The 14,192-nt window shown below is 37.9% G+C and overlaps 2 protein-coding genes and 1 non-coding gene across 8 annotated transcripts; 2 read left to right on the top strand and 1 right to left on the bottom strand.

The window, feature by feature from the left end:
• Positions 1-833: 833 nt before the first annotated feature.
• On the top strand, positions 834-10,815 carry LOC113287868 (syntaxin-132-like). 6 transcript variants are annotated; one of them, XM_026536734.1, is made up of 13 exons: positions 834-1,139; positions 2,394-2,592; positions 2,741-2,797; positions 3,032-3,080; positions 3,198-3,286; positions 3,364-3,539; positions 3,628-3,670; positions 4,151-4,211; positions 8,994-9,019; positions 9,096-9,173; positions 9,403-9,483; positions 9,554-9,619; positions 10,505-10,815. In XM_026536734.1, exons 2-13 carry the CDS (start codon positions 2,536-2,538, stop codon positions 10,664-10,666), a joined length of 945 nt encoding a protein of 314 aa, XP_026392519.1. In that variant the 5' UTR covers positions 834-1,139; positions 2,394-2,535; the 3' UTR covers positions 10,667-10,815. The 6 variants fall into 6 exon arrangements, with proteins under 6 accessions (XP_026392519.1, XP_026392517.1, XP_026392516.1 ...); XM_026536732.1 differs by having other exon boundaries at positions 834-1,372; XM_026536731.1 differs by having other exon boundaries at positions 834-1,372; positions 1,571-2,592.
• A 150-nt stretch (positions 10,816-10,965) lies between these two features.
• LOC113285749 (isocitrate lyase-like) lies at positions 10,966-13,882 on the bottom strand. The gene is made up of 3 exons (XM_026534522.1): positions 13,793-13,882; positions 11,473-13,075; positions 10,966-11,342 (listed from the first exon to the last, which is right to left on the bottom strand). The coding sequence occupies exons 1-3, from the start codon at positions 13,820-13,822 to the stop codon at positions 11,245-11,247; spliced, it is 1,731 nt and encodes a 576-aa protein (XP_026390307.1). The 5' UTR covers positions 13,823-13,882; the 3' UTR covers positions 10,966-11,244.
• TRNAW-CCA lies at positions 13,161-13,232 on the top strand. The gene has a single exon. It is a non-coding gene; the product is annotated as a tRNA-Trp (tRNA).
• Positions 13,883-14,192: the final 310 nt, after the last annotated feature.

Here is a 14,192-nt window from a genome sequence, read left to right as displayed (position 1 = left end):
GTTTGTTGTATCTGCAGATGGGGTACCTCCTTGTAATGCTTCGATTTGTTGATGCAGAAGGAAGATATTGCTTTGGATATCTCCAAATTTCTCCCTACTCCATTTTGATACAAGCTTTCTTGCCACATTGAGTCTTCTTGAGAACTGGTAAGCTTGTGATCTAGTGAACTGATGGTTCCATGCAGAGACTATTTCATTTTTAAGAGTTGCATCTCGTTCGTAACACTGGAAATATTTCCAGTTACGTTTTTTGTCCCCCAGTTGATTCGGTGTTATCCAACATTATTGGACAATGGTCCGACCCCAGTTGTGGAAGGTGAAGAAGCTTTGCGTCAGGAAAATGAATGGTTATAATTGATTGCACTTCCTAAGAAAAATAACCCAAAACTTTAACTTAGAAAGTTCTCCCATATGTAAATAAAATCCCAGTGCCTCGATTCCTCAACCCCTTGGCTCCAACGTGTGTTGTTCTTCGCCGACACCATCTGACTTTGTGCTTTTAACTTAAAGCAAAGGGGTCTCTACGGAGATTAGCAGCTGCAGCTAAGCACTGAGGAATGTTTTTTTTTTCTTTTCTTTTTATGGGCCAAATCTTGGTAACGTTTACGACTGGAATTTGCTAATTTGAACGCCAATTCCTGCCGAGATTCAATCTTCTCCTAATATCCAGTGACCTATAAATATTTCTGCGATGTTCAGGTGTTGATCTATCAACCTTGTATAGCAATTCGGCTTTCCATGAAACACTTCTCGGTCACAGTTTCAGTTGCGAACATGCCACCTGATGATGTATCTTTCCTTGCAATACTGTGAACAGGTGAGTGAACGGTGGATCAGATTCAATTGCATATCTCCAATTCCATTTAGTTTGGGTACTCCGCTACAGGTCAATGCTCAATATCCAGATTTGCATAATGTGGTTTAGGCCTAATCGGGCTAGTCCAGGTGTATTAGGTTAGGTGGGTTGGATTGGTTATACTAACCTTTAAAAAATCTGCAAGTGGATTAGGTATTTAGGTGGATTATAATGGTTTACAAACCCCTGAAAAGTGATATAATTAAGGCTACAAAGAATTTCAGTTCCAAGTTCCAACCAGTTGGGCCTTCAAAGTATAACGTAAACCTCGTAAACATCTCAGGTGAAGAAATTAGTAACGCCCTCTTCTAACTTTGTTAAGTTATTTAATCCCGCTTTTGTCTGTACCTTGTTCTTTTTCTTGCTTGCCGTCCAACAATAAGTATTTCTTTACATACAAAGAATTCCGTTTTTCAAACTACCTTATTCTCGCTGACGGCCTCATTCCCCTTCAAACGTTTCCTGTACTCTCTCTCTGGTCTCTGGTTTTGATCAAATATGAACGACTTACTCACGGTAATCTTTTACTATTCTCTGATTGTTTTGTGGACTATATGATGATATTGTTGCTTTCTTATTTTGTGCCATCTTTATATTCGAGTTTTAATCTCTCTCACTGGAAGCAAAGAAATTTTGTTCCATAAAGAACAAGGAGACTTGTAATTTGTTTTTGGGTTGTTTTCATATTACTGACTATCAGTAGTTTTTCAAAAGACCTATTAGGACGAAACATCAAAAGATTTTCTTTCCTCCTCCTCTCTTTCATTCCTTCTTCTCCAACAACATTATCAAGAACAATCCTTCTCCGCTCAGATCGGTAATTTTTCATAGTTCCTTGTTTTTTAGGTTAGTTAGTAGTTTAGTCTAGTTTTTATTATGTTTCATATTTATCTACACCGGTACGGTGGTTTTTGAGGTTTATTTTGCTTTAATGGCGATTCTTGGTTATTGGGTTGGGTTTTAAAATCAATAGTAATGCTCTTGATGCTTTCTAACGACGAAATCTTCATCTTGGTTATCTCCGGCGACGGAATCTTATCATTCACTTATCCGGCGACGGAATCTCCATAGGTGATCTTTTTGACGACGGAAGCTTCATCACTAGTTATAAGAGATTTGAGCAAACCACTCCTACTTTGGGAGCACATCTTTCTATAAAAGAAAACAAATAAAATGGTTGAAAGTTAATTCCGAAAAAAACCATCCATCTTCCAATTTAATCGAATCTTATTCATACTTATATTTGTATTACTCCGATAATCCTTCTTTTTCTCTTGTCGGATTTCTCGATATTGTACTTTTACGGTATATTCTTGTTACTTTGCATTCTCTTATTTTCGATCTTAAACTCATTGTAACCTCGAATTTTCATTAGTGAAAAGGTTCCTTGTTAAAAAAAATAAATAATAATAATAAATAAATAAATAAATAAAAACAAAAACTATCAGTAGTTCAGTTAACAACTTCATATGTAGTAAGTTACTGAGCCATTTTTGAAATTTGTTCGGTATGACACTTGAATCTTACCTGCTTGTAGAGGTCGCAGTGAACGTTTCAGTTCGTGAATACACGCTTAAATTTTATTAGATAGCGTATTCATAATATGTAATTGTGCTTTGCTGCACGATTCATTTGTAAGTGGAGGCAAAGACCAATCTCCAAGAGGCAGAGATGTTGAAATGGGAAGGGTTCCACCGAGTAACTCAGATTTGGGAATGGAGTCATTTTTTAAGCAGGTGTGTTCACAAGTATAAGTCTTAAGCTTGGAAATATTTGCACTTGTACAAACTTATTGGTAATCGAGGAAGATGGATCAAACTTGAGTATTTCATATATGAAGTCTCATATGGTTTTCCTACGCTACTTTTGTCGCTCCTGTTATAGGTTGGAGATCTTGAGAAGCAGATGGACAATCTTGCAAAGATACTTCAGAAGCTTCAGGTACGAGTCCTCTTGAGACCTTTTAATAAATTATGGATTCAAATTTGGATTCTGAATCCAAACAGAGAAACAAATCTCAAAGATTGACTTTCTTGGTTAACCAAGTTTTGGAGACAGAGATATTCATTGCATTCTACACATTTCTAATGACTGCACATCGTTTGTATGATGGTCTTCAGAAAAGAAAAAAGTCATTTGCTAGACTTAGTGTTCATTATATAACATCATTTTCAGGATGCTAATGAGGAGTCAAAGTCCGTTACTAAAGCTGGTGCTATGAAAGGTATAATTGCTCAACCTTTATTCCAATTAAATCAACCTGTTTTCCACATGGCAGAACCTAGCTTACTTACTGATGTATTGCTGATTATACTTTAACGAACTGTGAAATCTCTTTCAGCTATCAAGCGGAGGATGGCAAAAGATATTGATGTAGTCGGAAAGATTGCACACAATCTCAAAACAAAATTAGACCAAATAGACAAAGATGTAACGGCTCTATTTGTTTGCAAAAACCAGTCACCTTTTAGCTTTCTCCAAAGTATCTATTTTACCTGAAGTTCCAGTCTATATTTAATATCACATCGCAGCGGGCACATGGAATCCGTCTAGGAACACAATGGACACTTTGTATCCACTTTATATTGTATCCTTTCCTCTGTCTCAACAACTTAGCCAACCGAAAAAAGCCTGGCTGTGGGAAAGGAACCGGCGTTGATCGATCCAGGGGAGCTATGACAGCGTAAGTTGTAGATCCCAAATTCACATATCACTCCAGTTTTAAATCTTTTAAGTTTCGGAGTTGTTAAAAGGTGAACATGTACCTGCAGTGCCTTAAAGAAAAGGTTAAAGGAACGAATGGATGATTTTCAGGTATTACTCCCTCCGTTCCATTTTATTTGATGTTTTAGGGTTTTCTTTATGTTCCAAAATAGATGATAGTTTTAGTATTTTTCTCATATTCTCATTGATTTGTCCTTGCTTTGGAATCACACAATATCATTAATTTTTATTGTAATCAGTACTCTAATATTTAAATCTACTCTATTTTTTTATTATGTTCCAAAATGATGGAGATCTTGGTAGTACATCCCAAGTAAATCACTACCGGATTGATAAATTTTTCTAGAATCTAAAACTAAAAACTAGGCCATTTAAATTTTTAAGAAGAATTAATATGGGTAGAATTGGGAAGATTTTATTCTCTCTGATATTTCTTAATCTCCGTGAAAAACTCTACAACGTCAAGTAAATCGGAACGGAGGGAGTATCTTGGTATTTTTCTTTTGCTACAAATTCATCAACATCGCCTTAATGTTCTTCTTTCTCATCCATGTAACTCTTCTTGTTTAGGTTCTGAGGCAAAATATTCAAGATGAATATCGTGAAGTTGTCGAGAGGAGGGTCTTTACAGGTAAAAGTAGTTCGATTTTTGTGGCCTTTCCTGTAGGATCTGACAACTATTAGTCTACATGCAATAAGAACTGATAGTGAAGAAGAAATCAAATAGAAGTTAAGAATGTTTATTGATACTTAAACTTCAGTTCTCAGTATTTAGAGAACAAAGAACAACACCTATTTATAGGTGTTTACAGAAAGACTAGCCAGTAGAAAACTAGCCAGTAATGCTAACAAATCGAAACAAATTCTCCTAAGTACTCGGTATAACAAAGACCAAGGACTGTGACTTATTCAAAACAGAAAGATAAAAACTTAGCTTATGTTTGAGATTAAATTCCAACAGCCTCCCTTAAGATCAAACACTACAAACACCCATAAGCTTTTTCATCTTGTAAAATGCTTCAACCTTCAGTGGCTTAGTAAATATGTCTGCAATTTGATTTTGTGACTCACAGAACTCCAGTTCAATCTCGCTGTTCTTCACAAACTCTCGTATTTTATGAAACTTGATGTTGATGTGCTTGGTTCTTCCATGAAATACTGGATTTTTGGTTAAAGCTATTGCAGACTTGTTGTCACAAAATATCTTTGTTGTTGTTGCTTGAGTGATATTCAATGTTTCAAGTACACGCCGTAACCAAACAACTTGACATGTTGTAGCATTAGCTGCTATGTATTCAGCTTCGACACTAGGGAGAGCAATTATTTGCTTCTTCTTCGATGACCAAGAGATTATGCCAGAACCCATAAGAAACAAGAAACCAGAAGTACTCTTTCGATCTAAATGATCACCCGCCCAATCACTGTCCGCATATCCAAGCAGTTCAGAGTTATTAGATGATGCATAAAAAATACCATCAGCTTGTGTACCTTTTACGTAACGGAGAATCCGTTTTGCAGCTTGTAAATGAGCTTGGCTAGGTGCCTCCATGAATCGACTAACTAGACCAACTCCAAATGCAATATCAGGCCTGGTTGCTGTTAAGTAGCATAGACTCCCAACCAGTTGGCGATAATGTGTTTGATTCACTAACTCAACATTATCTATCTGCTCCCACTGAATTCTAGCTTATACCGGTGTCTTTGTATGAGTGTAAGAATCCATCTTAAACCTCTTCAACACATCAGCAACATACTTCTTTTGGGAAATGAATATGCCGTTATCTTCCTGCACAACTTTCAGTCCAAGAAAATAAGACATGAGACCCATGTCAGTCATCTCAAAATGACTAATCATAGCCTCCTTGAATTCAGATATCATACTTGAATTAGTTCCAGTAAAAATCAAGTCATCCACATACAAACATACAAAAAGCATATCTCCATCTGCAGTAGTCTTGATATATAAAGTGGGTTCATATGGGCATTTCTGAAAACTATGTTGAAGAAAATAGGAATCGATACGAGTGTACCAGGCTCCCGGTGCTTGTTTGAGCCTATAGAGAGCTTTCTTCAACCTGAGTACTTTGTTTTCTTCACCTTTCTTAGCATAACCAAGTGGTTGGTCCACGTAAACTTCCTCTTCAAGTACCCCATTAAGAAACGCAGATTTAACATCCATTTGATGAATCTTCCTTTTCTTTTGAGCTGCCAGGGAAATAACAAGGAGAATAGTATCCATTCTAGCTACTGGTGCGAACACTTCGTATTAGTCGATACCGGGATTTTGCTTATAACCTTTCACCACAAGAAGCGCCTTAAGTCTGTCCACACTCCCGTCAGGCTTGTAATTCGTCTTGTATACCCATTTAACTCCAATTGATTTCTTTTCTGGAGGAAGCGTGGTCAGCTCCCAAGTGCCATTCTTTTCAATTGAATGGATTTCATCATTCATTGCAAGAACCCAACCTTCATCTTGTACTGCCTCTACATAAGTTATAAGATCACAATCTGCAAACAATACAAAACTTACAAGTTCTTCGTAAGATTCATCATTATCATTTGTTGCAATGTAATCCTGAAAACGGGTAGGGAGAGAACGAGTTCGTGTAGAGACACGAGTTGTTGGCACTTGTTCTGGAGAGGAATCAGTTTCAGAAATATTATGATCAGGTGTTGTAGGACTTTCCGGTGCTATAGGCACGAGTGATTCGATCTGTGGTTCTTCATTCTCCATGACATCTAACTCAATTCCCATTTGCACCTTTTCTGCACTTGTCCACTGCCATGCTTCGTCTTCAAAGAATTCAACGTCTCTACTAACAATCACAACACCAGTAGTTGGATTGAACAACTTGTAACCCTTTGTTCTATCACTGTAGCCAAGGAAGATGCACTTCTCACCCTTCACATCTAGCTTTTGTCGTTTTTCATCCGGTACATGAGCATATGCAATGCATCCGAATACACGAAGAGCCGCAACATCTGGTTTGTAACTGCTCCATGCTTCTTCAGGAGTCATGTCTGGAACACTTGTGGTAGGACACCGGTTAAGAATATATCCAGCACATGCAACTGCTTCAGCCCAGAATAATTTCGGTAAGTTCTTGTAATGCAACATACTACGAGCCATTTCAACTATAGTCCTATTCTTCCTTTCAGCGACGCCATTTTGCTGTGGAGTATAACTGGCTGTGAGTTGGTGCCTAATTCCATGCATTCTACAAAAATCACCAAAGGCCTTGGAGTTGTACTCTCCCTCTCTATCAGTGCGAAGTATCTTCAAACTATTGTCACTTTGCTTCTCAACATGAACTTTAAAATTCTTAAATATTTCAAAAGCTTCAGACTTTTTCTTTAGAAAATAAATCCATGTCTTTTTACTGTAATCATCAATGAAAGTAAGGAAATAACGGTTACCTCCATTGATACAGTTTGCATTGGACCGCAAAGGTCTGAATAAATTATCTCCAACTGCCTTGTTGCTCTGCGAGACATTCCTATTGGAAACGGATGTCTGTGCTTCTTGCCGATGATACAACCTTCACATATTCGGTTAACTTCGTCCAACAATGGAAGCCCTGTAACCATTTCTTTCTTCGCCAATGAACGCAGACCATTAAAGATAAGATGACCAAAACGAAAATGCCACAACCAATTGTCATCTAGGATGATGTTACTGAAAGCACACATAATTTCTGTTTTTATAGGCAAAGGAAATAAACGACTCTTAGTCATCTTGACGGTAGCAATCAACTCCTTCTTACGGTTTTCTATGGTACAAACACCATCTTCAACGATAAAACGAAGCCCATTCACAGATAATTGACCCATACTGAATAAATTCCAATGTAAGCTTGGTACATAAAAGGCATCATGAATACAATGGTGTGAATTATCTGCTAAAGCAATGGGCACTTTACCTTTACCCAGAATAGGAACCTTGGCTTTGTTTCCGAAGTTCACTACTCCTCGAACATATTCATCAAGATGGGCAAATAACTCCTTATTGCCACACATATGATTACTGCAACCGGAATCCAAAAACCATGTGTTGTTGCTGCCATCTTCCTCTTGTGAAATATTGCAAGCAAAAAACAACTTTTCTGGTTCCTCAATCTCCACAAAGTTCGCCTGCTCTGTCTTCTTTTTCGAATTTTCAAACCAACAATGATAGCTATAGTTTCCAGGTTTTCCACAGTGATAGCATTCTTTGGACTTATCTTCCTTGTGTGTAGGTTTACTTTTGCCTGGACTTGATGATGTTCCTTTGCTAGAGCTTTCCTTATTGGTGATAATGGCCTTGCTTTTCAAAGCATGTTCTAAAGAAGAACTTGTCTTTCTTTGCTTCATCTTGTACTCATAGGCAGACAGTGAACCCTCTAATCCCTCAATGGTTAGAGTAGACATATATTTTCCTTCTTCTATTGCAGCAACAACATAATCAAAATTTTCTGTTAGTGATCTCATGATCTTTTCAACAACACGAGAATCAGCTAACTGCTCACCGTTAACCCTTAATTGATTCACAACAACTTGAACTCGAGAAAAATATTCAGAAATGGATTCAGATTCATTCATGGATAAAGTTTCGAATTCACCTCGTAAGGTTTGCAACCTTACACTTTTCACCTTGTCATCGCCTTTGTAAGCTTTATGCAAGATGTCCCACGCTTGCTTAGATGTTTTTGCAGCTACAATATTTTCAAAAACTGCATCGTCAAGGGCTTGGTGTATGAAGTACAAAGCTTTCTTGTCCTTCTTTCTGTTCTCTCTCAAATCATCCCTCTGGGCTTGAGGAAGAGTTGCACCAACTGCCGAATCATCTACATCAAAGAATCCAGACTCAACAATCTTCGTAAGCTCCTGAAAACCAAACAAGACTTTCATCTGGATGCTCCATTGATCGTAATTCTTCCCACTGAACTGTGGAACTTGAGGCTATATTGAATCCTTCATTGTAGCTTTTTATCAAACACCTAATCTGCAAGACTGTTCACAGTGGAAACTTAAGGATCGAGCACTAGCTCTCGATGCCAAATGTAGGATCTGACAACTATTAGTCTACCTGCAATAAGAACTGATAGTGAAGAAGAAATCAAATAGAAGTTAAGAATGTTTATTGATACTTAAACTTCAGTTCTCAGTATTTAGAAAACAAGGAACAACACCTATTTATAGGTGTTTACAGAAAGACTAGCCAGTAGAAAACTAGCCAGTAATGCTAACAAATCGAAACAATTTCTACTAAGTACTCGGTATAACAAAGGCCAAGGACTGTGACTTATTCAAAACAGAAAGATAAAAACTTAGCTTATGTTTGAGATTAAATTCCAACATTTCCCTGTATGGTATTATGGTTCCTTCCTATTAGTAATTTCCAGTTTCTTTAACTTTCACTTTTTTGATTGATCAGTAACTGGGGTTAAACCGGATGAAGAGGTGAGCCTACTGGTAATACATTGCAATTTATTGACTGATACGACGTCACCCTAACCACATTTGAACTCTTTGTTAGACTATCGATCAACTGATAGAGACTGTAAACAGCGAACAGATCTTTCAGAAGGCAATTCATGAAATGGGTAGAGCACAGGTCTGGTGCTGCGGATTTTTATTTTTCATGTTACTTGTACAAATTCTTTTTTTTTCCTCTCTATTTATGATTGTTGAGCACGTCACGGGGATTGCAAGATTATCATCATAAGTGAATCCTTTACTTTCAGTGTTTTTTTTTTTGGGATTAAGATGTGAAACTTCTTTTGAAGTCAGTTTTGTTTAAATAATGGCCATTTCCTGTTGTCTAATTTGGGAGTTTGTAGCAGGTGTTAGATACTGTTGCAGAAATTCAGGAAAGACATGATTCTGTGAGGGAACTTGAAAAGAAGCTTTTTGATTTACATGAGGTACTATATTTTGCAAACCGCGTTCATATCATGAACTACATTTCAGAACTCGTCCTATGTACTGGTTCAGGTTTTCCGTGATATAGCTGTTCTTGTGGAAGCTCAAGGCGATTTTTTGGACAACATTGAAATTCAGGTAAGTCCTGTATCTCTCTCTCTCTCCCTCCCTTTCCCTCTCTGAATTGGAATTTCGCAGTCGGCCATGTATATTCAGGGAATTGTGCACTTCAAAATGCAAAGAAACTGCAAAAGAGTTCCCTGAAATGCATGTGCACAGCGGTTATTCTGGTACTAATAATAGTCGCGGTGGCAATTGTTAGTGTGACTAAACCATGGAAGAGTGGAAATGGTGCTTAGAGTATATCTCCTGTTTTGTGCACCCGTTTCTGAGTTTCTAACTGTGGCGGGTTGGCATTCACCTACATACGACTGGCCTTAATATGATAGATTTTCTGTAGGTTTGTTGTTCGTTCAAACTAATGCTCTGTCTTGAGACTCATTGTTATTAGTGTATTTTGTAGTTTTGGGTTGCAAAATTTCCAGATCACCTTACCTCGGCCTTGATTAACTACCTTTTTCAACGAAATGAAAAGATCTGGTTATTTTCTTCTTGTTGTTATGATCATTATGAGAAGGCGGTTGAGTAAATTTCACATGTTCTGCATATCAACATAATCGCATTTAGAATATGGCAAGCATTAGCACGTTAGATATTGGACCTCTGTCCCTATTTTTTTTCTTAAATCAAATTAAACATGAAAATATACGTTTTCAATTTGTCTGCAAAGACTGCAAAGTGCAATGGTGGGTTGTTGCCTTAGGGTGCATACCAAAGTTGGCAAGAAGAATGCATCTTTTTGTCTTTCTTCTCTTGAACAAATTGGCTTAAATTCCCCACTCGCCAGACCCCTGAAAGTTGTCTATGAGTCTACTCGTTGATGTTTACGATGGTGAAGACAGTTAAACTGTTGATTATGTTTGTTCATTCTTCAGAAACTTGTGTGCTGTCTTTGTTTTGTAGGTTGCAAATACGAAGGATCATGTTCAGACTGGAAACGACTCCTTAAAAACAGCGAAAAGCTTGCAACGAAAATCAAGGAAATGCATGATGATTGCTATCTTTCTCGTTCTTATCATTGCAGCTATTATCGTACTCTCAGTCTTGATACCATGGAAAAATTAGGGAGAGAAGCTTAAGAAGAGGGTGATTATTTGTTTCTACTGTAATCGATTACTATTTCTCATCAGTTTGGAGAATCGTTTTTTGTAACATTTGATAAGGAATAAAAAAGGGAAACATTTCCCATCTCTTTTTACATCGAATTTATGTCTTTCACAGTGGTAAGACATAAATATTAATTGCCCACAAAGGCACAAACTAATTTATTTCCAGCAAACAATTAGAAATTCAAATATTAAACGAAATAAAATAATTTTTCATATATCAAAATACCAACAATACAAATTCAAAAACACACTGCTTGAATATTTTTCATAAGCTTCAGAGAAACCTTATACAAAGAGGTTCCAACCATCATGAAATATATTGGCTTAAAATGCCAAAACCATGATCATCAAGTAAGCCCAATAATATCCCTCCTGGAATTATTTATACAATAATTAATGAAAATATACTTATTCTAATGAAGTCCACTTAATTAATAGATAAAACGTAATTAAAACTTCATGAACTACCCTTCTTCATTATCAGTGCAAGTAACATAGCTAGCTTGCTTCATCTCATGATCATCATTAGACTTATTACATCCTTGACTTTGCATTCACCATTGCACCGCCTCCGGTCATCTCCACACTTCCTGGTCGAGTCCAGCTTTCCTTGAACTGCTCTTCAGTCACACCTAGAGACAGAAAATTACTCAAATTTTAGTAAGAAATGTACAACAAATTCAGATATAAAATGATCCATAACAAGGAATGCCCAATATCTAAACGGTAGGAATTTAAGAAAAGGGAGAGCGTGGAAATTACCTTTGCCCATGGCAGCAGTAGAAGAGATACCTCCTTGAACAGTCTTAAGAACCCTGTCATAGTAATTGGCACCAGACCACTTCTGGTGAGCCAATGTATCAACACCATTAACCCTTTCCTCCCTCTGAATTCTTTCAACATAAGCAAGCATTCCTCTCCTAGCAAAATCCTTAGCGAACGTATCGACAACCAATGCATCAGCATGGAAACCAGCCAGAGTTATAAACTGCCAACAGTACCCCAATTTTGCAATGCGAGGAATGAAATCCATCATCTGGTTATCATTCATTCCAGATGCATCCCAATTGAAAGAAGGTGACAGATTGTAAGCCAACATGATTTCAGGCTGTCTGGCCTTCACACCTTCAGCAAATGTAGTGCACTCAAGCATATCAGGGCTTGAGGTTTCCATCCAGATGATATCAGCATGGTTAGCAAAAGCCCAACCACGAACAACAGCTGCCATTACCGAACCTTGGAACCTGTAAAACCCTTCTCTGGTTCTAGGCAAATCCCAGTCCCAGAAAAGATTGGTGAGTCCCAACCTCTCAGCAATTTCTCGGCCTTGTTCGTTAGAAAGACATTTATCATAACTAGAGTGGTTCATCCATTCATTTAATCTCCTTCTCTTCTCTGCCTCTCCAAGATTCATGCTCTTAATGGCATCAACAACACATTCAGAGAATGTCTTCAAGTTTGCCATTGACAACCAGTTATCCTCGATAGCTTGAAGATCAGCTCCTGTTTTTCCATTAGCCATAGCAGCAGCAAGAACAGTGGCTAAACCCTTGCCTTTTAATTGTGGGTTAGTTGAACCCAAGATGAACTGATGATCTCTAGTATCAACATTAGTCTGAATCAATGTCGCCGCCACTGCATCAGTTCGAGCAACCAATACAGTTTCGGTTCCCATGATATCAAACTGTAGCCTAGCGGCAACCAACCTATTGATATGTTCACTCACTGAAACAAGAACTTTTCCAGCCATGTGACCACATTTTTTGGTTACAGAAGATTGATCTTCGATGTGAACTCCGGCAGCACCACGTTCCACGAAAAGCTTGCACAGCTTAACGGTTGCAGTTGCACCACCAAAACCGGTGTCACCGTCAGCAATAATGGGTTTCAAGTAATCCACAAAAGGAGTTCTTGCTCTTTCTTCACGACTCATACTCATACGAGCTTCTCTTTGTTTCCTGTCATGGTATTGCTGAGCCATGAAGAGATGTTCAACTTTGTTTGGAACAGTATCGTAAGGGTAATCGGCGAGGTCAGGACCTGGTTCGTTGGTTGAAGTGTGAGTCGACGAACATTGCCATCCAGAGACGTAAATCGAGTCCAAGTGCTTAGCCATCATGGTGACTTGAACAGGGTCGAGTGCACCGAAGGTTCTTGAGGCAGTTCCATTAGCTTGGTGAGTTTTGAGAGTTCTCCATAGTTTTTTTGCGAGTTCGTCGGAGCCGTAACTCTGTCTGAGGTTTCCTCGTAGGGAGACAACATCCCGAGCTGAGTAGGGACGATGAATTAGCTTGAACCTCTCGGAACCCCACCATGCTTGCACCGCTGCAACTTCTGACTCAAACCTACCTTCTTCTTCCATAATCTGTCAAAAAAACAGTCATTGCACATGGGTTAGAAATTGTATGTAAAGAGAACTAGTTAATATCTATGAAACAAATGTACAAAATGGATCTGTGGCGCAATGGTAGCGCGTCTGACTCCAGATCAGAAGGTTGCGTGTTCGATTCACGTCAGTTTCAATTTTTTTTTTTTTTTTTCATTTTCAAAACCAGGTATTTTTTGGCAGGACAAGACACACTAGCCCGAGGAAGTGGTGTGAGTACTCTGTTCTCACAGATACTCAAATGATTCTGATAAATTTTTAGCTGAGATCGCACAATAAGCTTCGTAAACATAATAACATGGTCTTGACCAGAGCAGATGCATGTAACGAAATTTAGAAAGCGGGAACGCAAAAGTTACAGATCTGTCTTATCAAACACCTAAGAAATCCATTAGTCGAGCGTGGGTGTAGATGGTACAAACTAAAAACATGGGTATTCCCACAGAGTGCTTGGTGGTAGCGTGGTACTAATTAATATGGATATGATTAACTAGACCATGTACCAGGGTTACAAGCTTCCGGCAAGAACTTCAAATGTAAAATTCGAGAATCATTGACAAATGAAACTGACATGCACAGTTGCATACCCATTTCCACAAATTACTCAAACGAAATATTTCAATTAAAAACTAAGAAGCTAGAAGTAATTTTTAGCTAAGACAGGTAGAGAGAAAGGTGGCGAAACTGTTAACTTACCATTGAAGGTACTGAGAATGATGAAGCCATGGCTAGAACCTCAGACAGAAAAGAAACTATAACTCTATAAACTAGCTTTCGTTACAACAGTAGAAGGAAAAAAGTTCATGCAATAGTTCGTCCAAGCATTCCCCAATTTATAACAACTGTGAATTACTGATGTAACTTCTATTATTGATTTTCCCGTCTGATTAAGATATCATTTTATACTATTATTTTATTTGTCCAAAGAGATAAATGTTGATACTTGTGCTAAAATGCGCCTTGTTAATTCGATAGAGATAACCCAATGGCTCGCTCTGTCTTGTTCTGTTTAAGTGTGATGTCATAGAAATTTTTCAAGATTTAGGTTGAGTAGCAAGGAGCAGCTAGTTAAGTTTGATGACTGCATTGCCAGTCA

Source organism: Papaver somniferum, chromosome 6 (assembly GCF_003573695.1).
Source record: "Papaver somniferum cultivar HN1 chromosome 6, ASM357369v1, whole genome shotgun sequence".
Classification (NCBI taxonomy): domain Eukaryota; kingdom Viridiplantae; phylum Streptophyta; class Magnoliopsida; order Ranunculales; family Papaveraceae; genus Papaver; species Papaver somniferum.
Note: the sequence above shows the minus strand (reverse complement) of the source record. Positions and strands in the feature narration are given on the sequence as shown.